Source organism: Tachyglossus aculeatus, chromosome 22 (genome assembly GCF_015852505.1).
Source record: "Tachyglossus aculeatus isolate mTacAcu1 chromosome 22, mTacAcu1.pri, whole genome shotgun sequence".
Taxonomy (NCBI): Eukaryota; Metazoa; Chordata; class Mammalia; order Monotremata; family Tachyglossidae; genus Tachyglossus; species Tachyglossus aculeatus.
The window spans coordinates 31892476-31919392 of record NC_052087.1 but is presented as its reverse complement, the minus strand read 5'-3'; the positions used below and the strand labels follow the sequence as shown (position 1 = coordinate 31919392).

The 26917-nt window shown below is 41.1% G+C and overlaps 3 protein-coding genes across 3 annotated transcripts; all 3 read right to left on the bottom strand.

Moving 5' to 3' along the window:
• Positions 1-6311: 6311 nt before the first annotated feature.
• LOC119943266 (olfactory receptor 502-like) lies at positions 6312-7247 on the bottom strand. Its single transcript, XM_038764080.1, has one exon. The coding sequence runs from the start codon at positions 7245-7247 to the stop codon at positions 6312-6314; it is 936 nt and encodes a 311-aa protein (XP_038620008.1).
• A 7807-nt stretch (positions 7248-15054) lies between these two features.
• Positions 15055-15990, bottom strand: LOC119943271 (olfactory receptor 502-like). Its single transcript, XM_038764087.1, has one exon. The coding sequence runs from the start codon at positions 15988-15990 to the stop codon at positions 15055-15057; it is 936 nt and encodes a 311-aa protein (XP_038620015.1).
• A 9608-nt stretch (positions 15991-25598) lies between these two features.
• On the bottom strand, positions 25599-26534 carry LOC119943265 (olfactory receptor 480-like). Its single transcript, XM_038764079.1, has one exon. It carries the CDS (start codon positions 26532-26534, stop codon positions 25599-25601), a length of 936 nt encoding a protein of 311 aa, XP_038620007.1.
• Positions 26535-26917: the final 383 nt, after the last annotated feature.

Genomic DNA, 26917 nt, shown 5'->3' with positions numbered 1-26917 from the left:
AGATAAATCTTGATGCATCATCACTACCAAAAGCAACACAACAAAAAAAAATATGATTTCCCCCAAAATTGAGTTTGGTGTATTTTTGAACTATTTCAGTGAAAGAAAGTGTGGAAAGACCATGATTCTTGTAGGAGAATATTTGCTATGATATAAATTACCCTACACAGTAGCAGAATAGAGTATCATCTCAAAAGGGCTCTGCCTTATAAATAAGTGCCTATCTTCACATAAACTATACACCTTTCTGATCAAAATTAAAAACCCTAACAGTAATGAATACAATCAGAGAAGCCTGTAACCAATGCACACAGAGGAGACAACGTCTAACTGATTTCTAAATGAATCTGGAAGATAAGATCAACAGTAATCTTATGAAAACTCAGTTCCCCTTTTCTTTGATGAAAATGATTTTGGGACATCTATACCTGTGAAAGTGTCTGGAAAAAGCTAACACTTCTTAACCATTAACAGGAATGTACACTATAAGCTGCTTATAGCTTCTTGGTTGGGACCAACTCTATTGTATTACGCTGTCACAAGAGCTTAGTTCAGTGCTCTGCACATAATAAGCACACCATAAATGCCAGTGATTGATTGACTGAGGAGATGGAGGGACAAGTCACTGAGTTTTTCCCAGATGAAGAGGGGAAAGGGACCTTTATCCTCTTCAAGTCAAAGCAGGCTTGGGCCAAAGAATGAGCCTACCCTTTCATCCCTATTCCTGCACCCTGACAGCATAAATTCAAGAAGAGCTGATCTCTTTGGATTTACATAATCTCAACCTAACTTCCAGCTAGGGAGGCAGAAGAAGAGAAGGCCGAAGGAGAGTCAACTCACAAAATTCAACATTTTTCAAGAATAAAATTCCAAGAGTTTGATGACAAGATGTTGGATATGATAAGAGTTATTACTTTAAGCTCTAAAAGCAACTGCATTGGGTAACAGAGGCATGTTTATATTGGAATTAATGGTGTTTGGGGATTAAGTCCCTCAATTCCTCTGTGTCACCTGTGATACTGCAAGAATTGAAAAACATTATGTAATTGCTCTTTAGATCACTCAGAGGCTCAGAATAATCATCTGTAGGACCTCACAATTTCTCCAGAATCCCAAGCGACAGGGTCATTTTTGCTAAAAAGGAGTTTCTGTATTATTCAACAAAGAAATCTGAATTACCCCTCAGAGAAATCTCACATAGCATGGAGTGGCTACCAAGGTTTCTTAATCCAGGGCTTCACCTCAACCACCTCATGATGATGTGAGCCTAAATTAGGACAGGGATGTGTCCACCTTGATTTGCTTCTATCCACCTCAGTGCTTAGAACAAACAGTTCCTGGCACATAGTGCTTAACAAATACCATATTAATTATTTTCTGTCTAAGCAAAGTAGCATGGCCTAGTGGATAGAGAACAGCCCTGAGATTCAGAAGGATTTGGGTTCTAATCCCAACTCCATTACTTATCATCTGTGTGACCATGGCCAAGTCACTCAATTTCTTTGTGCGTCAGTTACCTTATCTGTAAAATGGGGAATAAGATTGTGAGCACCATATGAGACAGTGGACTGCATTCAACTTGATTAGTTTTCATTAAACCCAGCACTTAGTACAGTATTTGGCACATAGTAGTCACTTAAGAAATGCCATAAAGAACAAAGCAAAGACCACATTTCTAGATTCAAATTTTCCAGTTAAAAGCCCCTCCTGGTAATTTGTTACGGACTTTGGGAAACACCTCCACTCTTTTAAGCTAAACAACCATTTAGAGCAGAACCATTAATGATTAGGAAGCAAGGATTCGGGGGTCAGTGGTATTTATTCAGTGCTTTCTGTGTTCAGAGCATTGTATGAAACACTTGGGAGAGAACAATACTCGAGTTTGTAGACATGGTGCTTAAATCTGATCACATCCCCTACAGCAGAAAGAGTGTTCTGACCTCTTCAACTTAAAAGGAGGAAAGGAAACTGTGTTCCTTACTCAATCTATCAACAGTTTTAAGAACACCAAATGTGAGAGTGTTGTAATAAGTGCTTATGATAAAGAGTTACTAGACACCATCTCTGACCTTAAAGAGCATATATTCTAGGGAAAGAGGTAGACACTAAAATAATTTGCAGGTAGGAGGAATGAGGAAAGAGAATATATATATTTGAGTTCTTAGGAGTTGGATATGTATGCGAAAACTCCATGTGGTTTAGAGAACATGTCAGCTATGTTGTATTGATCTCTCCCAAGTGCTTAGTACAGTGTTCTGCATACAGTAAGTGATCAGTAAAAACTATTAAGTGATTGACTGGTGGATATAGAGTATATTAATACAAGGTTGGTACAAAGGGCTGAAATAGCAGTTGTCGGTATAAAACCGATGGTGTGGGAGCTAAATTAATCCGGGAAGGCTTCCTGGAGGAGATGAGAGAGAGGAGAGTTCCAGGAAGAAGGAAGGATAGAAGCAACATGCGAAAGGAGGGAGGGAGGGGAACAATACACAGTGTAGAGGTTAGCTGAACATTATACTCCTGATAATGATTCTTTGATTGGCAGGAATTGTATATGTAATGAAACATTGGAGAAATCTGCAATGAAATAGAAATATTTCACATGACATGAGGCCTCCCTAAGATCCATGCGAACTGCACCTTTAGGGAAAGGAATACAGTCACTCAGGATTGTTTTGATCTAGATTCTTAGACCACTAAATAAATGGATTGGAGAACTGAATCAGTTACCAGGTAACTCAATTCCATTCCTCCTCCCCTCTCAACACACAAGATACTGGCTAAATCTATGTAAAATGAAATGAAAAGCAACTTGGCAATATCAATCCAACATTGCTGTATTTAATCATTGAAATTATGGTACTTGTTAAGCACTTATATGCCAAGCACTGTAGTGGGCACTGGGGTCAATAGAAGACAGTCAGGATAGACCCATTTCCTTTCCCACATGGAAATCACAGTCCAGGTAGGAGCGAGTAAGGTTTACTCCCCATTTTACAGATGAGGTAAGTGAGGCACAGAGAAATTAAATGACTTGCCCAAGGTCATTCAGCTTACAAGCAGGGGAGCTAGGATTAGAATCCACATCTTCTGACTCCCAGTCACATGTTCTTTTCTCTAGGCCATGCTGCTATGCACTGCTGTGTGCCAAGCACTGTCCTAAGCACTCTGGAGAGTGTAGTTATTAAGATAAGGAGATTATAGAATCGTCTTGTTTTTGACTATACCTTACAAGATTAGCCTCATTATCCAGCCAACCATCGAAAAGTCTGCTCTGTCGCCATCCAAGAGCTGAAAAGTATTAGGTTGTGATCTCACAGGCAGGGTCTTTCTATAAGATTGCCTTTTCACGTTTGATGGAGGAGTCTGCCTGACAGACAGTCAGTGCCTAGGGATCCTGATGACCTCCGTGTTGCATTTGCCCTTCAACTGCCCCCTTGTCTACAGGTTAGGACCGGGCCCCAGGGCTTTATCAAGAGGCAGGGTCAGAGGAGAGGCCTGGAGGCTGCAAAGGCCTTGAATGTCCTTGAATGTTGACACATTCACCTGTCTACATGTTTTGTTTTGTTCTCTGTCTTCCCCTTCCAGACTGCGAGCCCGTTGTTGGGTAGGGACCGTCTATTCTTCCGACTTGTACTTCCCAAGCGCTTAGTACAGTGCTCTGCACACAGTAAGTGCTCAATAAATACGATTGAATGAATGAATGAATGCCATCTGTCAGTCAAGTGAAGATGCTGAAGTCAAGGCTCCTCAGCTAGACTCTATGCTCGGACTTGTGGCTGGAGTAATAGTTGCTGATTGGCATTGGCAAATTCTTCTCAGATAGGTTAGCATTCTCTCAGATGGGTTTGACAGTAAAGTGATGAACAGATTACACTAGAAAAGTCCTTTAAATAAATGAATTGGCTCATGAATTTCCCCAATTAGTGAATCTGTTTATCAGTAGACTTGCTTTTATCACTTTCATCTAAATGTTTTTTGATATCTCTGGGTCTATTTTCCTTGGGTCTTTTACACATTAATTTGAAGGAATTATAGGAGGCAGACAAACTATCATTCATTCATCCATTTAATTGTATTTATTAAGCACATACTGTGTGCAGAGCACTGCACTAAGCACTTGGGAGGGTACAATACAATAATTATCAGACACATTACCTGCCTACAATCACATAGAACACAGACAAAGCACTGTATATCTTATAGAACAGTTTGGACGGACATTTATATAAATACATAAATTACAGATATGGACATAAGTGCTGTGTGGCTTTGGGGGGGGGTGAATAAAGGGAGCATATTGGGGGACACACAAGGGAGTGGGAGAAGAGAAATGGAGGGCTTAGTCAGGGAGGAGCTCTTGGAGGAGAGGGACCTTTACTAAGGTTTTGAATGGGGAGAGAATATTTGGTTGTCAGATTTGAAGAAGGGAGGGCATTCCAAGCCTGAATCCATATGTGGTTGAGAGATCTGCGGCGAGATGGATGATATGGGGTACAATGAGAAGGGTAACATTAGAGGAGCCAAGTGTGCGGTTGTGTTGTAGTAAGAAACTAGGTGAGTTCCTACCTCAAAAAAGCAAGGTGATTGAGAGTTTTGAAACCAATGGTGAGGGGCTTTGGTTTAATATGGAGGTGGATGGAAAAATACTTGAGTTTCTTGAGGAGTGGAGAAACATGTCCCCAATGTACTTGTAGAAAAATGATTGAGGCAGCAGAGTGTAGTTCGGACTCCAGTGGGGAGAGACAGGAGAATGTGAGGTCATCAAAGAGAGTGATACAGTAATCAAGAGGGGATAGGACAAGTTACTAGATTAACATTGTGGCAGTTTGTATGGAGATGAAGGGACGGATTTTAGCGATGTTGTGAAGGTGGAATTGATGAGATTTAGTAATGGATTCAATATGGATTGAATATGAGAGTGGGATTGATTGAATATTGACTGAATATCAGAGAGGGTGTGGCCTATTACCATTAGGAGAGAAGCAGCAGGTCTTAGTGGATGGAGTATGGGACTGGGATTCAGAAGGTCCTGTGTTCTTATCCCAACTTCGCCACCACTTGTGGACTGTTTGACCTTTGTCAAGTTACTTAACTTCTCTTTACCTCATCTTTGAAATGGGAATTAAGGCTGTGAGCTCCATGTGGCACACGGACTGTGTCTAACCTTATAGCTACCCCAGCCCTTGGTATAATGCCTGGCACTGTACTTAACAAATATCATTTAAAAAATTAGTACTAACCAATTTTACTCTTGAGAAAATAAAATAAAGATGTCAGACATTTGTTTTCCTAGACTCTTAGCTCATTGTGGGAGGCGAATGTGACTGCCAAGACTGTTTTATTGGACTTGCCGTAATCCTTAGTACCGTGATCAGCACATAGTAAGGGCTTGATAAATAGTAGTGACTGATTTCATTTATTAATCTTGCTCTAGCCACAACACTATACAGATCCATTTCAGACTCATCTCCCTCTCATTAGATTCATCGATTAAAATAATTGCACCATTTGGAAAGCGCTAAGGATTTTTGAACAGTTCCATGGCCCCAGTTCCTTTTGACAGTTTGTCGTAGACATCATTCAGTCAGTCAGTCAATTATGTTACTGAGCGTTGACTCTGTGCAGAGCACTGTACCAACCTCTTGAGAGAGTACAATACAACAATAGACACATTCCCTGTTCACAAGGACCTTCAAGTCTAGAGGGGGAGGCAGACATTAATACAAATCAATCAATCAATCAATCATATTTATTGAGTGCTTACTGTGTGAAGAGCACTGTACTAAGCACTTGGGAAGTACAAGTTGGCAACATAAATCAATAATTAACAGATTTGTACGTAGGTGCTGTGGGGCTTAAAGGGGAAATGAATAAGGGGAACAAGTCAAGGCAAGCAGAACAATCTCTGAAAACATCAGTCTGGCTGGAAATAGGTTGATGTTTCAGAAGAAACGGGCTATGAGCATACCTGCGGAATGAGTCAGTCAGTCAATCATGTTTATTTAGCATTTACTGTATGCAGAACACTCTACTCAGCCCTCAGGGGTGTACAATACAACCTACAGTTTCCCTGCCCACACTGAGCTTACAGTATAGCATGACACATGCATCAGCACGAGCTTGGCATTAGAAGAGGATAGATATAAAATGCAAATATCCTGTTTACTTTATGAACTGACCGGATGAATAAATAACACTCTAGTCTGTGATTCTTGACATTTAAAATCTATCAATCGATAGCATATATTGAACCCAAACTTTATGCAGAGCACTGTCCTAAGCACTCGGGAGAGTACTGTATGGCAGTATTAGCCAACACGTTCCCTGCTTATAACCTTCAACAGGGCATCTTTCACCTCTTTGTTCCTCAGACTATAGATCATTGGGTTCAGCAATGGAATCAATATCATATAACACACAGACACCACTTTTTTCTGATCTATTGAGAGGCTGGAGTTGGGTAGCAGATAATTAAAAATTGTAGTACCATAGAATAAAGTGACCGTCATTAGGTGAGAGGAGCATGTGAGAAAGGCTTTTTGCCTTCCTCCGGAGGACTGTATTTTAAGAATAGCCAGCAGGATGTACACATACGATATCAGTATGGTCAGAACTGTAACCAGCATAATGACAGCTGAGGAAGCAGCAGGAAGGACTTGGGCAAGCCTGGGGTCTGAACAGGACAGCTTCAACAATGGGGGTAGATCACAGTAGAAGTGATTAATTTCAGGAGGTCCGCAGAAGGTCAAACTAAATACAGTAGCTGAATAGATCACAGTACTCAGGCAACTGGCAATGTAGGAAGCAGTAACCAGTGAAGTACACAGCCTCTGAGGCATGCAGACTACATATAAGAGGGGTTTACAGATTGCTACATATCGATCATATGCCATCACTGCCAGAAGACAAAACTCCACTGTCCCAAATGTTGCTGCAGCACAGAACTGGGCCACACATCCTGGGAAAGAAATGGTTTTCTTGTCCACTAAGAAATTTGCCAGCATCTTAGGGGTGACGGATGTTGAATAACATGAGTCAGAGAAAGACAGATGGCTAAGGAAGAAGTACATGGGTGTGTGAAGTTGCAAACTGACTCTTATGATTAAAATGATGAGCAGATTCCCCAGAAGAGTGACCATGTAGATGAGGAGGAACAGCATAAAGAGGGGGATCTGTAACTGTGGATCACTCGTTAATCCATACATAATGAACTCACTCACAGCAGTGTGATTTCTGTTGGCCATTTACTGTCCTTCTGTTATGTGGGAAGAAATTGAACTACATCATCATCACTGCAGTGCTTGGATGCCTGTAGGAGTAGAATTTCTGTTAAAACCAAAGATTGGAAAGACTGGAGAACATAAAGAACTTTTTAAGATCCCTTTTCCTAGAAATCCCTTCCCCATCAAATTAGCTAGATCAGACATCCCTCTATTTTAAGAGCCCTTCTGAAATCACACCTCATCCATAGGAACACTTTCAAAAGATCTTTCTCCTGTCAGTTTTTTCTTCTACCCATACAGTGATGATGATAATGATAATAATAACAATGAGAATAATAATGTTAAGGACTTGCTACGTCCCCAGCCATGGGCCATGCTCCTGGAGAGATAAAAGTAAAGCACAGTGAACCTAGTTCCTGTCACACATGGGGTTTATCATCTAAGATTGCCCCAACTACCACCTCAAGACTGTTGCAGCAATCATTTACCTATAATTCTTGTTACATATCTTACATACAAAATTAGGTAAGCACTAATTTTAGATGGGCACTAACCACAATCCACTTTTTCTACTTCCTCGTCATCTATTTTCCCTGCTACATTATAAGCTCTTATTGGACAGAGGGCAAGACTACTAATCCTATTATACTCTCCTCAATGCTTAGCATAGTGTGTTGCACATAATAGGTCCTCAGTAAACTCAGTTGATTGACTGATTTTCAACCACTGCCAGAAGATGATAGCCACTAAGTCACTGGTCTGGGCTTCAGGCCCTCAGATCTCCCGATGTAGCCAGCACTTACTGAATGGTTCCTTCTCACAGCAATTCTTAATTCACTTCCAAGTCAGCAGTACACACTACTCCAACCCTCTACGTTCCTGCAGAGCCCACTAATCCTCATTCCTGGCCCACTACATCATTTGCTTCATTTCCTTCATCCTTACGATTTCATTTCTCCCCATTAGACATATTACCTATAGCAGGTCCTCCACCAGATTCTTAAATACACCTCAGTGGAGGAGTTTATTTGTCATACTCACCAAATTACTTTGTTTCAAGGTTTTCTCCATCTCCCATTTTTTTCATTATGAACCTCCATTTAAGATTCAGAATCTCCTCTTCTGTCTTCTAGACATTCCACTTCTTTGAAAGCTTTCTTTTTTGTTAGAAAAATTTAGTAGCTAATGAAGGTGGACTATTTCCAAATATTAAGGCTGACGTGAGGTCTAGAAATCAAATGGAACAGAAAATTAACCTGAAAATCTTCTCCTGAAGAAGACTGTTGGTCATTGTTCCCTTGTTAGCAAACTCAGAAACTGCTTCCTTAAAGTATAAAAACAAGCAGCAGTCTACACATTTCAGCAACCATGCTTTTGAACATTTTCTCCAAGATGATTTTCTAAATAGCTATAATAATCAATTCATTATGAAAAATCTTGATGCACCATCACTACCAAAATTGTAACAAAAAGAAAGTGATTTCCCCCAAAATTGAGCTTGGAGTATTTTTGAACTATTTCAGTGAAAGAAAGTGTGGAAAGACCATGATTTCTGTAGGAAAATATTTGCTATGATATAAATTACTCTACACTGTAGCAGAATAGAGTATCATCTCAAAAGGGCTCTGCCTTATAATATAGTGCCAGTCTTCACTTAAACTAAACACTTTTCTGATGGAAACTAAAAACCTTAACAGTGATGAATGCAGCCAGACAAGCCTGAAGCCAATGCACACAGAGGAGACATCGTCTAACTGATTACTAAATGAAACTAGAAGATAAGATCAACAGTAATCTTCTGCAAACTCAGTTCCCCTTTGCTCTGATGAAAAGGTTTTTGAGACATCTATACCTGTGGAAGTATCTGGAAAAAGCGAACATTTCCTAACGATTAAAACGAAGGGATAGTGAAAGCTGCTTATATCATCTTGGCTGGGACCAACACTATTGCATTGCACGGTCCCAAGAGCTTAGGTCAGTGCCCTGCAAACATTAAGCACGTCATAAATGCTAATGATTGACTGATTGAGGAGGTAGAGGCACAAGTCACTGAGATTTTCCCAGATTAAGAGGGAAAAGGGAATTTTATCCTCTTCAAGTCAAAAAAATGCCCTGAGCCTTACAATGAGCATACCTTTTTGTCCCAATTCCTGCACCCTGACAGCATAAACTCAAGAATAGCTGATCTCTTTGGATTTACTTAATCTCAACATATCTTCCAGCTAGGGAGGTTAAGAGAAGGCCGAGGGAGAGTCAACTTCACAATATTAAGCATTTTTCAAGATGAAAATTCTAAGAGTTGGATGACAAGATGTTGGTTATGAAAAGAGTTATCACCTAAGGCTCAAAAAGGATTGCAATGGGTAACAGAGGCATGTTTATATTGGAATTAGTGGTGTTTGGGGATTAGGTCCCTCAATTCCTCTGTGTCACCTGTGATATTGCAGTGAAAAACATTATTTAATTGCTCTTTAGATCAATCAGAGGCTGAGAATAATCATCTGCAGGACGTCCCAATTTCACCGGAATCTGAAGGGTTAGGGCCATTTTTGCTAAAAAGGAGTTTCTGTATTATTCGACAAAGAAATCTGAATTACCCCTCAGAGAAATCTCACATAGCGTGGAGTGGAGCTATCAAGGTTTCTTAATCCAGGGCTTCACCTTAACTGCCTCATAATGATGTGAGCCTAAATTAGGACAGGGACTGTGTCCACCCTGATTTGCTTCTATCCGCCTCAGCACTTAGAACAGTTCCTGCCACATAGTAAGCACTTAACAAATACCATATTAATTATTTTCTGTCTAAGCAAAGTAGCATGGCCTAGTGGATAGAGAACAGCCCTCAGAGTCAGAAGGATTTGGGTTCTAATCCCAACTCCACTACTTATCATCTGTGTGACCATGGCCAAGTCACTCAATTTCTCTGTGCCTCAGTTACCTTATCTGTAAAATGGGGATTAAGATTGTGAGCACCATATGAGACAATGGACTGCGTTCAACTTGTTTGGCTTTCATCAAATCCAGCAGTCAGTACAGTGTCTTGCACATAGCAGGCACTTAACAAATGCCATAAAAAACACAGCAAAAAAAGACCACATTTCTAGTTTCACATTTCCCAGTTAAAAGCCCCTCCTGGTAATTTGTTATGGACTCTGGGAAACACCTTCACTCTTTTAAGCTAAACAACCATTTAGAGCAGAACCAGTATTGATTAGGAAGCAAGGATTCAGGGAGTCAGTGGTATTTATTCAGTGCTTTCTGTGTTCAGAGCCTTGCATGAAGCACTTGGGAGAAAACAATAGTCGAGTTTGTAGATGAGGAGCTTAAATGTGATCACTTCCCACACAGCAGAAAGAGTGTTCTGACCTCTGTAACACAAAAGGAGGAAAGGAGACTGTGTTGCTTACTCAATGTATCAACAGTTTTAAAGAACACCAACTGTGAGAAGAGCGTTGTAATAAGTGCTTATGATAAAGAGTTACTAGACAACATCTCTGAAATTAAAGAGCATATATTCTAGGGAAAGAGACAGACACTAAGATAATTTACAGGTAGGGGGAAAGAGGAAAGAGAATATATATATGTTTGAATTCTTAGGAGTTCGATATGTATGCAAATACTCCATGTGGTTTAGAGAACGTCAACTATGTTGTATTCATCTCTCCCAAGTGCTTAAACAATGTTCTGCATGCAGTAAGTGATCAGTAAAAACTATTAAGTGATTGACTGATGGATTTAGAGTATATAAATGCAAGGTTGGTACAAAGGGCTGAGATAGCAGTTGTCAGTGTAAAACTGGTGGTGTGGGAGCTAAATTAATCAGGGAAGGCTTCCTGGAGGAGATGAGAGAGAAGAGAGTTCCAGGAAGAAGAAAGGATATAAGCAACATGTCAGAGGAGGGAGGGATGGGAACAATATACAGTGTAGCAGTTAGCTCAGAATTATACTCCTGATAATGATTCTTTCATTGGCAGGAATTGTATATGTAATGAAACATAGGAGAAATCTGCAATGAAATAGAAATATTTCACATGAAATGAGGTCTCCCTAAGATCCAATGCGAACTGCACCTTTAGGGAAAGGAATACAGTCACTCAGGATTGTTTTGATCTAGTTTCTTAGAACACTAAATGGATTGGAGAACTGAATCAGTTACCAGATAACTCAGTTCCATTCCTCCTCCCCTCTCAACACACAAGATACTGGCTTAATCTACGTAAGATGAAAAGCAACTTGGAAACATCAAACAAACGATGCTGTCATTAATAATTGAAATTATGGTACTTGTTTAGCACTTACTATATGCCAAGCACTGTACTGAGCATTGGGGTAGATAGAAGACGATCAGGATAGACCCATTCCCTTTCCCACATGGAAATCACAGTCCAAGTAAGAGAGAGTAAGGTTTAATCCCCATTTTACGGATGAGCTAAGTGAGGCACAGAGAAATTAAATGACTTGACCAAGGTCATTCAGCTTACAAGCAGGGGAGCTAGGATTAGAATCCACATCTTCTGACTCCCAGTCACATGCTCTTTCCTCTAGGCCATGCTGCTATGCACTGCTGTGTGCCAAGCACTGTCCTAAGCACTCTGGAGAGTGTAGTAGTTTTGATAAGAAGATAATAGAATCATCTTGTTTTTGACTATACCTTACAAAATTAGCCTCTTTATCCAGCCAACCATCGAAAAATCTGCTCTGTCGCCTTCCAAGAGCTGAAAAGGTTTAGGTTGTGATCACACAGGCAGGGTCTTTCTATAAGATTGCCTTTTCATGTTTGGTGGAGGAGTCTGCCTGACAGACACTCAGTGCTTAGGGATCCTGATGACCTCTGTGTTGCATTTGCCCTTCAACTGCCCCCTCGTCTACAGGTTAGGAACAGGCCACAGGGCTTCATCAAGAGGCAGGGTCAGAGGAGAGACCTGGAAAATGAAAAAACCTTGAATATCATCTGTCAGTCAAGTGAAGATGCTGATGTCAAGGCTCTTCAGCTAGCCTCTGTTCTCGCACTTGTGGCTAGAGTAATATTTGCTGATTGGCATTGGCAAATTCTTCTCAGATAGGTTGGCATTCTCTCAGATAGGTTTGGCAGTAAAGTGAAGTACAGATTACCCTAGAATATTCTGTTAAATAAATGAATTGGCTCATGAATTTCACCAATTAGTGAATCTGTTTATCAGTAGGTTTGGTTTGATCACTTTCATCTACATGTTTTTTGATGTCTTTGTGTCTGTTTTCCTTGGGTACTTTACACATAAATTTGAAGGAATTATAAGAGGCAGACAAGTTATCATTCATTCATTCATTTAATTGTACTTATTAAGCTCATACTGTGTGTACAGCACTGCACTAAGCACTTGGGAGGGTACAATACAACAATTATCAGACACATAGGCTGCCCACAATCACATAGCAAACATAAAAAGCCCTGTATATCATATAGAACAGTTTGGACAGACATTTATATAAATACATAAATTACAGATATGGACATAAGTGCTGTGGGGCTGTTGGGGGGAAGAATAAATGGAGAATATAGCAGAAAACACAAGGGAGTGGGAGAAGAGAAATGGAGGGCTTAATTAGGGAAGAGCTCTTGAAGGAGAAGGGCCTTTACTAAACTTTGAAAGGGGAAAGAATAATTGGTTGTCGGATTTGAAGAAGGGAGGGCATTCCAAGCCTGAGGCCATACGTGGTTGAGAGATCTGCGGCGAGATGGATGAGATGGGGTACAGTGAGACGGTTAACATTAGAGGAGTGAAATGTGTGGTTTGTGTTGCAGTAGGAGAGTAGCAAGGTGAGTTTCTACCTCAGAAAGGCAAGGTGATTGTTGTGAAACCAATGGTGAGGAGCTTTGGTTTAATACGGAGGTGGATGGGAAAATAATGGAGTTTCTTGAGGAGTGGAGAAACGTGTCCCGAATGTTTTTGTACAAAAATGATGGAGGCAGCAGTTTGTAGTTTGGACTCGAGTGGGGAGAGACAGCAGGCTGGGAGGTCAGCAAGGAGAGTGATACCGTAATCAAGGAGGGATAGGACAAGTAACTGGATTAGGGAGGTAGTACTTTGGTTGGGGAGGAAGGGGCGGATTTTAGCGATGTTGTGAAGGTGGAACCGACAAGATTTAGTGATGGATTGAATATGGATTGAATATGATAGTGGGGTTGATGGACTATGGATTGAATATAAGAGTGGGATTGATTGACTATGGACTGAACATCAGAGAGGGTGTGGCCTATTACCATTAGTAGAGATGCAGCATGTCTTAGTGGATGGAGTATGGGACTGGGATTCAGAAGGTCCTGTGTTCTTATCCCAGCTTTGCCACCCCTTGTGGACTGTTTGACCTTGGGCAAATTACTTAACTTCTCTTTACCTCATCTGTAAAATGGGAATTAGGCTGTGAGCTCTATGTGACACATGGACTGTGTCTGACCTTATAGCTACCCCATCCCTTGGTATAATGTCTGGTACTGTGCTTAACAAATATCATAAAAAAAAAAGTCAGCACCAACCAATTTTACCCTCGGTAAAAGAAAATAAAGGTGTCAGACATTTGTTTTCCCAGACTCTTGGCTCATTGTGAGTGGCGAATGTGCCTGCCAACACTCTTTTATTGTACTCGAAGCAGCGTGGCTCAGTGGAAAGAGCCCGGGCTTTGGAGTCAGAGGTCATGGATTCGAATCCCGGCTCCGCCACATGTCTGCTGTGTGACCTTGGGCAAGTCACTTAACTTCTCTGAGCCTCAGTTACCTCATCTGTAAATGGGGATTGACTGTGAGCCCCACGTGGGACAACCTGATCATGTTATATCCCCCCAGCACTTATAACAGTGCTTTGTACATAGTAAGCACTGAACAAATGCCATTATTATTATTATTATTATTGTTATTATTATTATTATTGTTATTATTATTATTACTTGCCATAATTCTAAATACAGTGCTGGCCAAATAGTAAGGGCTCGATAAATAGCACTGATTGATTCCATTTATTAATCTTGCCTTAGCCTCAACACAACACAGATTGATATCAGACCTATTTCCCTCTCATTAGATGCTAGATTAAAATAATTGCACCATTTGGAAAAAGCTAAGAAGATTTTTAACGGTTCCATGGCCCCAGTTCCTGTGACAAGTTTGTCGTAGACATCATTCAGTCAGTCAGTCAGTCAGTCATTCTACTGAGCACTCACTCTATGCAGAGCACTGTACTAAGCTCTTGAGAGAGTACAATACAACAGTAGACACATTCCCTGTCCACAACAACCTTACAGTCTAGAGGGGGAGACAGACATTAATACAAATCAATAAATTACAGATTTGTACATAAGTGCTGTGGGGCTGGGAGGGGAGATGAAAAAGGGGAACAAGTCAAGGCAAGCCGAACAATCTCTGAAAACATGGGTCTGGCTGGAAATAGCTTGATGTATCAGAAGAAACTGGCTGTGAGCATACCTGCAGAATGTGTCAGTCAGTCAATCATGTTTATTTAGCATTTACTGTATGCAGAGCATTCTATTCAGCCCTTGGGGGTGTACAACAGACACATTCTCTGCCCACAGCAAGCTTACAGTATAGCACGGCGCAAGCCACAGCACGGGTTCTCCTCAACAAAGGGTTTTGTAAGAGCGCAACCTTCGCATTAGAAGAGGATAGATATAAAACACAAAAATCCTGTTTACTGTTATGAACTGACCCACAGGAATAAGTCACACTTTAGTGTGTGATTCTTGACATTTAAAAATCTATCAATCGATGGAATATATTGAGCACTTACTTTACGCAGAGCATTATACTAAGCACTTGGGAGAGTACAGTATGGCAGAATTAGCCGACACGTTCCCTGCCCATAATCTTCCACAGGGCATCTTTCACCTCTTTGTTCCTCAGACTATAGATCATTGGGTTCAGCATTGGAATCAATATCATATAGCACACAGACACCACTTTTTTCTGATCCAAAGAGATGCTGGAACTGGGTAACAGATAAATAAAAATTGTAGTACCATAGAATAAAGTGACTGTCATTAGGTGAGAGGCACAAGTGAAGAAGGCTTTTTGTCTTCCTCCGGAGGACTGTATTTTAAGAATAGCCAGCAGAATGTACACATATGATATCAGTGTGGTCAGAACTGTAACCAGCATAATGACAGCCATGGAAACAGCAGGAAGGACTTGGGCAATCATGGGATCCGAACAGGACAGCTTCAATAATGGGGGGACATCACAGTAGAAGTGATTAATTTCAGGAGATCCACAGAAGGTCAAACTAAATGCACTAGCTGTATAGACCACAGAATTCAGGCAGCTGGAAATGTAGGAAGCAGTAACCAGTAAAGTACACAGCCTCTGAGGCATGCACACTACATATAACAGGGGTTTACTGATTGCTATGTATCGATCATACGCCATCACTGCCAGAAGACAATACTCCATTGTCCCAAAAGTAGCTGCAGCACAGAACTGGGCCACACAGCCTGGGTAAGAAATGGTTTTCTTCTCCACTAAGAAATTTGCCAGCATCTTAGGGGTGACAGATGTTGAATAGCATGAGTCAGAGAATGACAGATGACTAAGGAAAAAGTACATGGGTGTGTGAAGTTGCAAACTGGCTCTAATGATTAAAACCATAAGCAGATTCCCCAGAAGAGTGACCACGTAGATGAGGAGGAACAGCACGAAGAGGGGGATCTGTAACTGTGGATCATTCGTTAATCCAGACAGAATAAACTCAGTCAGAGCAGTGTGATTTCTGTTGGCCATTTACTGTCCTTCTGCTATGTGGGAAGAAATTTTGAACTATACCATCATCATTGCAGTGCTCAGAGGCCTGTAGAAGTAGAATTTCTGTTAAAACCAAAGATTGTAAAGACTGGAGAACATAAAGAACTTTTTGAGCCCCCTTTCCCTAGAAATCCCTTCCCTGTCAAATTGGCTAGATAATAATAATAATCACAATAATAGTAATAATGATGACATTTATTATAGGCTTACTGTGTGCAAAGCACTGTTCTAAGCTCTTGGGAGGTTACAATGTGATCAGGTAGTCTCACGGGGGGCTCACAGTCTGAATCCCCATTTCACAGATGAGGTAACTGAGGCACAGAGAAGTTAAGTGACTTGCCCAAAGTCACATAGATGACAAGTGGTGGAGCCAGCATTTGAACCCCTGACCTCCGACTCCAGAGCCTGTGCTCTTTCCACTGAGCCACACTGCTTCCACAAGGTATATCTGATATCAGATAGATCAAATATCCCTCTATCTTAAGAGCCCTTCTGAAATCACATCTCATCCATAAGGACTCTTTCAAAAGATCTTTCTCCTGTCAGTTTTTTCATATACCCATATAATGATGATGATAATGATAATAATAACAATGAGAATAATAATGTTAAGCACTTGCTATGTCCCCAGCAATGTGCCATGGTCATGGAGAGATAAAAGCCAAGTACTGTGAACCTAGTTCCTTTCTCACATGGGGCTAATAATCTAAGATTTCCCCAACTACTACTTCAAGACTTTTGCAGCAATCATTTACCCATAATTCTTGTTATATATCTTACATACAAAATTAGGTAAGCACTAATTTTAGATAGGCACTAACCACAATCCACTTTTTCTACATCCTCTTCATCTATCTTCCCTGCTACATTATAAGCTATTATTGGACAGAGGGCATGACTACCAATTCTGTTATACTCCCCTCAATGCTTCCCAGAGTGTGTTGCACATAGAGAAGCAGTGTGGCTCAGTGGAAAGATCCCGGGTTTTGGAGTCAGAGGTCATGGGTTCAAGTCCCAGCTCCACCAATTGTCAGCTGTGTGACTTTGGGCAAGTCGCTTAACTTCTCTGTGCCTCAGTTCCCTCATCTGTAAAATGGGGATTAAGACTGTGAGCACCCCGTGGGACAACCTAATCACCTTGTAACCTCCCCAGCACTTAGAACAGTGCTTTGCACATAGTAAGCACTTAATAAATGCCAGCATTATTATTATTATAACAGGTCCTCAGTAAACTCAGTTGATTGACTGACTTTCAACCACTGCCAGAAGATGATAGCTACTAAGTCACTTGGCTTCAGGCCCTCAGATCTCCCAATGAAGCCAGCACTTACTGAATGGTTCCCTCTCACAGACATTCTTAATTCACTTCCAAGTCACCAGGACACACTATTCCAACCTTCAACTTTCCTGCAGAATCCACTCATCCTCATTTCTGTCCTTTTCATCATTTCCTTCATCCTTACGATTTCATTTCTGCCCATTACACATTACCTGCAGCAGGTCCTCCACCAGATTCTTAAACACACCTCAATGAGGAATTTCTTTGTCATACTCACCAAATTACTTTGTTTCCATATTTTCTCCATCTCTCATTTTTCTTCATTATAAACCTCCATTTAAAATTCAGAATCTCCTCTTTGTCTTCTGGACATTCCACTTCTTTGACAGCTTTTTTCAAAGCTTTGTTGTTTGTTGTTTGAAAAGTTGTGTACCTAAGGAAGGTAGACTATTTCCAAATATTATCGATGACGTGAGGTCTAGAAATCAAATGGAACAGAAAATGTACCTGAAAATCTTCTCCTGAAGAAGACCGTTTGTACCCATGTTAGCAAACTCAGAAACTGCTTCCTTAAAGTATAAAAACAAGCAACAGTCTACACCTTTCAACAACTACGTTTTTGAATATTTTCCCACAGATGATTTTCTAAATAGCTATAATGATCAATCCATTAAGAAAAATCTTGATGCACCATCACTACCAAAATTGAAACAAAAAAAAAAATGATTTCCCCCAAAATTGAGCTTGGCGTATTTTTGAACTATTTCAGTGAAAGAAAGTGTGGAAAGAACGTGATTCTTGTAGTAGAATATTTGCTATGATATAAATTACCTTACACAGTGGCAGAACAGAGTATCATCTCAAAAGGGCTCTGCCTTTTAATTTACTTTACTATCTTCACTTAAACTATACACTTTTCTCATCGAAATTAAAAATCCTAATAGTGATGAATGCAATCAGAGAAGCCTGTAGCCAATGCACACAGAGAAGACGTCTAACTGATTTCTAAATGAATCTGGAAGATAAGATCAACAATAACCTTTTGCAAACTCAGTTCCCCTTTTCTCTGATGAAAAGGATTTTGGGACATCTATACCTGTGGAAGTATCTGGAAAAAGCTAACATTTCTTAACCATTAACGGGAATGTACACTGTAAGCTGCTTATAGCTTCTTGGTTGGGACCAACTCTATTGTATTGCTTTGTCACAAGAGCTCTGCACATAGTAAGCACACCATGAATGCCAGTGATTGACTGACTGAGGAGGTGGAGGGATAAGTCACTAAATTTTTCCCAGATGAAGAGGGGAAAGGGACCTTTATCCTCTTCAAGTCAAAGCAGGCCTGGGCCAAAGAATGAGTCTACCCTTTCGTCCCATTCCTGTCCCTGACAGCATAAACTCAAAAAGAGCTGATCTCTTTGGATTTACATAATCTCAACCTAACCTCCAGCTAGGGAGGCGGGGGAAGAGAAGGCCGAAGGAGAGTCAACTTCACAAAATTCAATATTTTTCAAGAATAAAATTCCAAGAGTTCGATGACAAGATGTTGGATATGATAAGAGTTATCACTTAAGGCTCAAAAAGCAACTGCACTGGGTAACAGAGGCATGTTTATATTGGAATTAGTGGTGTTTGGGGATTAAGTCCCTCAATTCCTCTGTGTCACCTGTGATATTACAAGAATTGAAAAACATTATTTAATTGTTCTTTAGATCACTCAGAGGCTGAGAATAATCATCTGCAGAACTTCACAATTTCTCCAGAATCCCAAGGGACAGGGTCATTCTTGTTAAAAAGGAGTTTCTGCATTATTCAACAAAGAAATCCGAATTACCCCTCAGAGAAATCTCACACAGCGTGGAGTGGAGCTCCCAAGGTTTCTGAATCAAGGGTTTCACCTCAACCACCTCATAATAATGTGAGCCTAAATTAGGACAAGGACTGTGTCCACCCTGATTTGCTTCTATCCACCTCAGCACTTAGAACAGTTCCTGGCACATAATAAGCACTTAACAAATACCATATTAAATATTGTCTATCTCAAGAAAGCAGCATGGCCTAGTGGATAGCGAACAGCCCTGAGAGTCAGAAAGATTTGGGTTCTAATCCCAACTCCACTACTTATCATATGTGTGACCTTATACAAGTTACTCAATTTCTCTGTGCCTCAGTTACCTTATCTGTAAAATGGGGATTAAGATTGTGAGCACCATATGAGACGATGGACTGCGTTCAACTTGATTAGCTTTTATCAAACCCAGCAGTTAGTACAGTATCCTGCACATAGTAGGCACTTAGTGCTTTGCACATAGTAAGTGCTTTAAAAATGCCATTATTTTTAACAAATGCCATAAAAAATTAAGCAAAAATGGAGAACATTTCTAGGTTCAAATTTTCCCAGTTAAAAGTCCCTCCTGGTAATTTGTTACAGACTTTGGGAAACACCTTCACTCTTTTAAGCTAAACAACCATTTAGAGCAGAGCCAATAATGATTAGGAAGCAAGGGGTCCTAATCAATGGTATTTATTCAGTGCTTTCTGTGTTCACAGCATTGTATTAAGCACTTGGGAGAGAACAATACAGTCGAGTTTGTAGACATGGAGCTTAAATCTGATCACTTCCTCACAGCAGAAAGAGTGTTCTCAACTCTGTAACCCAAAAGGAGGAAAGTAGATTGTGTTCCTTACTCAATCTATCAACAGTTTTAAAGAACACCAACTGTGAGGAGAGTGTTGTAATAAGTGCTTATAATAAAGAGTTACTAGACACCATCTCTGACCTTAAAGAGCACATATTCTAGGGAAAGCGACAGACACTAAAATAATTTGCAGGTAGGAGGAAAGAGGATAGAGAATATATACTTGAGTTCTTAGGAGTTGTATATGGATGTGAATACTCTATGTGGTTTAGCGAACATGTCTACTATGTTGGTTTGATCTCTCCAAGTGCTTAGTACAGTGTTCTGCATGCATTAAGTGATCAGTAAAAACCATTAAGTGATTGACTGATTGATTTAGAGTATATAAATACAGGTTGGTACAAAGGGCTGAGATAGCAGTTGTGGGCATAAAACCAGTGGTGTGGGAGGTAAATTACTCAGGAAAGGCTTCCTGGAGGAGATGTGAGAGAGGGGAGTTCCAGGAAGAAGGAAGAATATAAGCAACATGTCAGAAGAGGGAGGGATGGGAACAAGACACAGTGTATAGGTTAGGCTTGAGAATTATCCTGCTGGTAATGATTGTATGATTGGCAGGTTTTGTGTATGTAATGAAACATAGGAGAAATCTGCAATGAAATCTGTGTATCTCACATGAAATGAGGTCTCTCTGTTGGCTGCCAGCGAACTTGGCATGACTGACTCCATCTTGTGAATACCATCAGTATCCCTCAATTTTGTGCAGACCAAAAGCACTCCAGTGTGTGTAAAGTAACATTAACCAAAGTGGCTCCTCTCTGTTTGGAATGTCCCCATCCTGTGTTGACCGTTATCTCCTGATAACATCTTGTAAACAGGGATTTTAACACTAACCAAACCATGGCAAACAAACCATTGTACTTTAACTTAGGATCTAGGAATGCCAAGGCCTCATGTGCAGCACTACTCGGGAATCCTTTGTGTAGCTCATATTTGAAACCAAATGAAAGAGGAAGAAATGGCTGAGATTGGGGCTGCTTGCCACTCGTACCTCTCTCCAGAGATGAACGGGCAGTTAGCCACTTTCCTTCTTTACTGCTCTATCTGAACTCATGTCTCGGAGTCATTTTTCCTATCTGCGTCACCACCTTGGGTACATGAACCCTGCAGCCAATTTACACTGATTGGCCTGTTTTGCACCCTATTTTTCGATAACACTCCCTAAGATCCATTTGTACTGCACCTTTAGGGAAAGGAATACAATCAGTCAGGATTGTTTTGATCTAGTTACTTAGACCACTAAATAAATGGACTGGAGAACTGAATCAGTTACCAGGTAACTCAATTCTATTCCTCCTCCCCTCTCAACACACAAGATACTGGCTAAATCTATATAAGATGAAATGAAAAGCAACTTGGAAACATCAAACAATGCTGTTATTAATAATTAAAATTATGGTACTCATTAAGGACTTACTATATACCAAGCACTGTACTAAGCATTAGGGTGGCTACAAGGTTGGACCCATTCCTTTTCCCACATGGAAATCATGGTCCAAGTATGAGCGAGGAAGTTTTAATCCCCATTTTGCAGGTGAGGTGAGGCACAGAGAAACTAAATGACTTGCCCAGAGTCATTCAGCAGACAAGCAGGGGAGCTAGGATTAGAATCCACATCTTCTGATTCCCAGGCCCATGCTCTTTCCTCTAGGCCATACTGCTTTGCACTGCTGTGTGCCAAGCACTGTCCTAAGCACTCTGGAGAGGGTAGTAGTTATGATAAGGAGCTTATAGAATTGTCTTGATTTTGACTATACCTTATAAAATAAGTCTCATTATCCAGCCAACCATCGAAAAGTCTGCTCTGTCACCATCCAAGAGCTGAAATGTTTTAGGTTGTGATCATGTGGGTAGGGTCTTTCTATAAGATCGCCTTTTCATGCTTGGTGGAGGAGTCTGCCAGACAGATACTCAGTGCCTAGGGATCCTGATGACCTCTGTGTTGCTTTTGCCCCTCAATTGCCCCCTCGTCTACAGGTTAGGAAGGGGCCCCAGGTCTTCATGAAGACAAGGGTCAGAGGAGAGGCCTGGCTGCTGCAAAAGCCTTTAATGTTATCTGTCAGTCAAGTGAAAATGCTAATGTCAAGGCTCTTCAGTTAGACTCTATGCTCAGACTTGTAGAAGGACTATTTCCTGATTGGCTTGGCAAATTCTTCTCAGATAGGTTGGCATTCTCTCAGTTGGGTTTGGCAGTAAAGTGAAGTACAGATTACACTAGAAAAGTCCTTTAAATAAATGAACTGGCTCATAAATTTCACCAATTAGTGAATCTGTTTATCAGTGGACTTGCTTTTATCACTTTCATCTAAATGATTTTTGATGATTCTGTGTCTATTTTCTTTGGGTCTTTTACACAGAAATTTGAAGGAATCAAAGGAGGCAGACAAACTATCATTCATTCATTTATTTAATTGTACTTATTAAGCTCTTACTGTGTGCAGAGCGCTGCAGTAAGTACTTGGGAGTGTACTACACAGCAATTATCAGACACATTCCCTGCCCACAATCATATAGCACAGATACACAGTGCTTTGTAACATACAGCACAGTTTAGACAGACATTAATATAAATAGAGAAATTACAGATGTGGACATAAGTGCTGTGGGGCTGGGAGGGGGGATGAATAAAGGGAGCATATTGGGGAACACACAAGGGAGTAGGAGAAGAGAAAAGGAGGGCTTAGTCAGGGAAGGTCTCTTTTAAGGAGATGAGCCTTTACTACTACTACTACTACTACTAATAATAATGATGGCATTTATTAAGCGCTTACTATGTGCAAAGCTTACTATGTGCAAAGCACTGTTCTAAGACTGTACTAAGACTTTGAAAGGCGAGAGAATAATTGGCTGTCAGATTCGAAGCAGGGAGAGCATTCCAAGATGAGGCCATATATGGGTTAGAGATCGGCGACCAGATGGATGAGATGGGGGACAATCAGGAGGTTAGCATTAGAGGAGCAAAGTGTGTGGTCTATGTTGTAGTAAGAGAGTAGCAAGGTGGGTTCCTACCTCAAAAGGGCAAGGTGATTGAGTGTTTTGAAACCAATGATGAGGAATTTTGGTTTGACATGGAAGTGGATGGGAAAATCCTGGAATTTCTTGAGGAGTGGAGAAACATGTCCCGAATGTATTTGTAGAAAAATGATTGAGGCAGCAGAGTGTAGTTTGGACTCCAGTGTGAAGAGACAGGAGGCTGGGAGGTCAGCAAGGAGAGTGATACCATAATCAAGGAGGGATAGGACAAGTAACTGGATTAGCAAGACAGTACTTTGGTTGGGGAGGAAGAGGTGGATTTTAGCAATATTGTGAATGTGGAACCGATAAGATTTAGTGATGGATTGAATATGGATTGAATATGAGAGTGGGATTGATTGAATATGGATTGAATATGAGAGTGGGATTGATTGAATATGGATTGTATATCAAAGGGGGTGTGGCCTATTATTGCCATTAGGAGAGAAGCAGCTCGTCTTAGTGGATGGAGTATGGGACTAGGATTTAGAAGGTACTGTGTTCATATCCCAGCTTTGCCAACACTTGAGGAGTGTTTGACCTTGGGAAAGTTACTTAACATCTCATTGCCTCATCTGCAAAATGGGAATTAAGGCTTTGAGCTCCATGTGGCACACGGACTGTGTCTAACCTTATAGCTACCCCAGCCCTTGGTATAATGACTGACACTGTGCTTAACAAATATCATACAAAAAATCAGTACCAACCAATTTTACTCTTGGGAAAAGAAAATAAAGATGTCAGACATTTGTTTTCCTAGACTCTTAGCTCTTTGTGGGAGGTGAATGTGCCTAACACTGTTTTACTATACTCACCGTAATTCTTAACACTGTGCTGGGCACATAGTAAGGGCTCGATAAATAGCACTAATTGATTCCATTTATTAATCTTGCCCTAGCCGCAACACAATCCAGATTGATATCAGACCTATTTCCCTCTCATTAGATCCATAGATTAAAATGATTAAACCATTTGGAAAAAGTTAAGAGTATTTTTGAACAGTTCCATGGCCCCAGTTCCTGTGACAGTTTCATTCATTCAGTCAGTCAATCATTTTACTGAGCTCTCACTCTGTGCAGAGCACTGTACTAAGCTCTTGAGAGAGTACAGTACAACAATAGACACACAAAGACCTTAAAGTCTAGAGGGGGAGGCAGACATTAATACAAATCAATAAATTACAGATTTGTACATAAGTGCTGTGGGGCTGGGAGGGGAGATGAATAAGGGGAAAAAGTCAAGGCAAGGGGATCAATCTCTGAAAACATGGGTCTGGCTGGAAATAGCTCGATGTAACAGAAGAAATGGGCTGTGAGCATACCTGTGGAATGAGTCAGTCAGTCAAACATGTTTATTTAGCATTTACTGTATGCAGAGCACTCTACTCAGCTCTTGGGGGTGTACAATACAACAGACACATTCCCTGCCCACAACGAGCTGACTGTGCAGCATGGCACATGCCACAGCACGAGTTCTCCTCAACAAAGGTTTTGTAAGAGCGCAACCCTCGCATTAGAAGAGGATAGATATAAAATGCAAAAATCCTGTTCATTCATTCATTCAATCGCATTTATTGAGCACTTACTGTGTGCAGAGCACTGTACTAAGCTCTTGGGAAGTACAAGTTGGCAACATATAGAGATGGTTCTTACCCAACAACGGGCTCACAGTCTAGAAGGGGGAGACAGACAACCAAACAAAACATATTAACAAAATAAAATAAATAGAACAGTAAATATGAACAAGTAAAATATATAGAGTAATAAATCTGTACAAACATATATACAGGTGCTGTAGGGAGGGGAAGGAGGCAGGTTGGGGGGGGATGGGGAGGGGGAGAGGAAGGAGGGGGCTCAGTCTGGGAAGGCCTCCTGCAGGAGGTGAGCTCTCAGTAGGGCTTTGAAGGGGGGAAGAGAGCTAGCTTGGCGGATGTGCGGAGGGAGGGCATTCCAGGCCAGGGGGAGGACATGGGCTGAGGGTCGACAGTGAGACAGGTGAGAACGAGGCACTGTGAGGAGAATAGCGGCAGAGGAGTGGAGGGAACAGCCTGGGCTGTAGAAGGAAATAAGGGAGGTGAGGTAGGAGGGGGCGAGGTGATGGAGAGGCTTGAAGTCGAGGGTGAGGAGTTTTTGCCTGATGCATAGGTTGACTGGTAGCCACTGGAGATTTTTGAGGAGGGGAGTAACATGCCCAGAGCGTTTCTGCACAAAGATTATCTGGGCAGCAGCGTGAAGTATAGACTGAAGTCGTGAGAGACAGGAGGATGGGAGATCAGAGAGGAGGCTGATGCAGTAATCCAGTCAAGATAGGATGAGGGACTGAACCAGCAGCATAGCGGTTTGGGTGGAGAGGAAAGGGCGGATCTTGGCTACCTTGCAGCTGGCAGTTTTTGGTGACAGATTGGATGTGAGGGATGAACGAGAGAGCAGAGTCAAGGATGACACTCGCTTGTTTACTGTTATGAACTGACCCGCATGAATAAATCACACTCTAGAGTGTGATTCTCAACATTTAAAATTGATCAATCGATGGTATATACTGAACACATACTTTACGCACAGCACTGTACAAAGAACTTGGGAGAGTACATTATGGCAGAATTAGCCGACACGTTCCCTGCCCATAATCTTCCACAGGGCATCTTTCACCTCTTTGTTCCTCAGACTATAGATCATTGGGTTCAGCATTGGAATCAATATCATATAGCACACAGACACCACTTTTTTCTGATCCAATGAGAAGCTGGAACTGGGTAACAGATAAATAAAAATTGTAGTACCATAGAATAAAGTGACCGTCATTAAGTGAGAGGAACAAGTGAAAAAAGCTTTTTGCCTTCCTCCAGAGGACTGGATTTTAAGAATAGCCAGCAGGATGTACACGTATGATATCAGTGTGGTCAGAACCGTAACCAGCATAATGATGGCCATGGAAACAGCAGGAAGGACTTGAGCAAGCTTGGGCTCCGAACAGGACAGCTTCAATAATGGGGGGACGTCACAGTAGAAGTGATTAATTTCAGGAGGTCCACAGAAGCTCAAACTAAACACATTAGCTGTATAGAGCACAACATTCAGGCAACTGGCCAGGTAAGAAGTGGTGACCAGTAAAGCACACAATCTCTGAGGCATGCAGACTATATATAGCAGGGGTTTACAGATTGCTACATATCGATCATACGCCATCACTGCCAGAAGACAATACTCCAATGTCCCAAAAGTAGCTGCGGCACAGAACTGGGCCACACATCCTGGGTAAGAAATGGTTTTCTTGTCCACTAAGAAACCTGCAAGCAGCTTAGGGGTGACGGATGTTGAATAACATGAGTCAGAGAAAGACAGGTGGCTAAGGAAAAAGTACATGGGTGTGTGAAGTTGCAAACTGGCTCGAATAATTAAAATCATGAGCAAATTCCCCAGAAGGGTGACCACATAGACGAGGAGGAACAGCACGAAGAGGGGGATCTGTAACTGTGGATCACTCGTTAATCCAGACAGAATGAACTCACTCACAGCAGTGTGATTTCTGTTGGCCATTTACTGTCCTTCTGTTATTTGGGAAGTAATTGAACTACACCATCATCATTGCAGTGCTCGGAGGCCCGTAGGAGTAAAATTTCTGTTGAAACCAAAGATTGGAAAGACTGGAGAACATGAAGAACTTTTTAAGACCCCTTTCCCTGGAAATCCCTTCCCTGTCAAATTGGCTAGATCAGATATTCCTCTATCTTAATAGCCCTTCTGAAATCACATCTCATTCATAAGAACTCTTTCAAAAGATCTTTCTCCTGTCAGTTTTTTCATCTAACCTTATAATGATGATGATAATGATAATAATAGCAATGAGACTAATAAATGCTAAGCACTTGCTATGTCCCCAGCAATGTGCCATGCTTCTGGAGAGGTAAAAGTCAAGCACA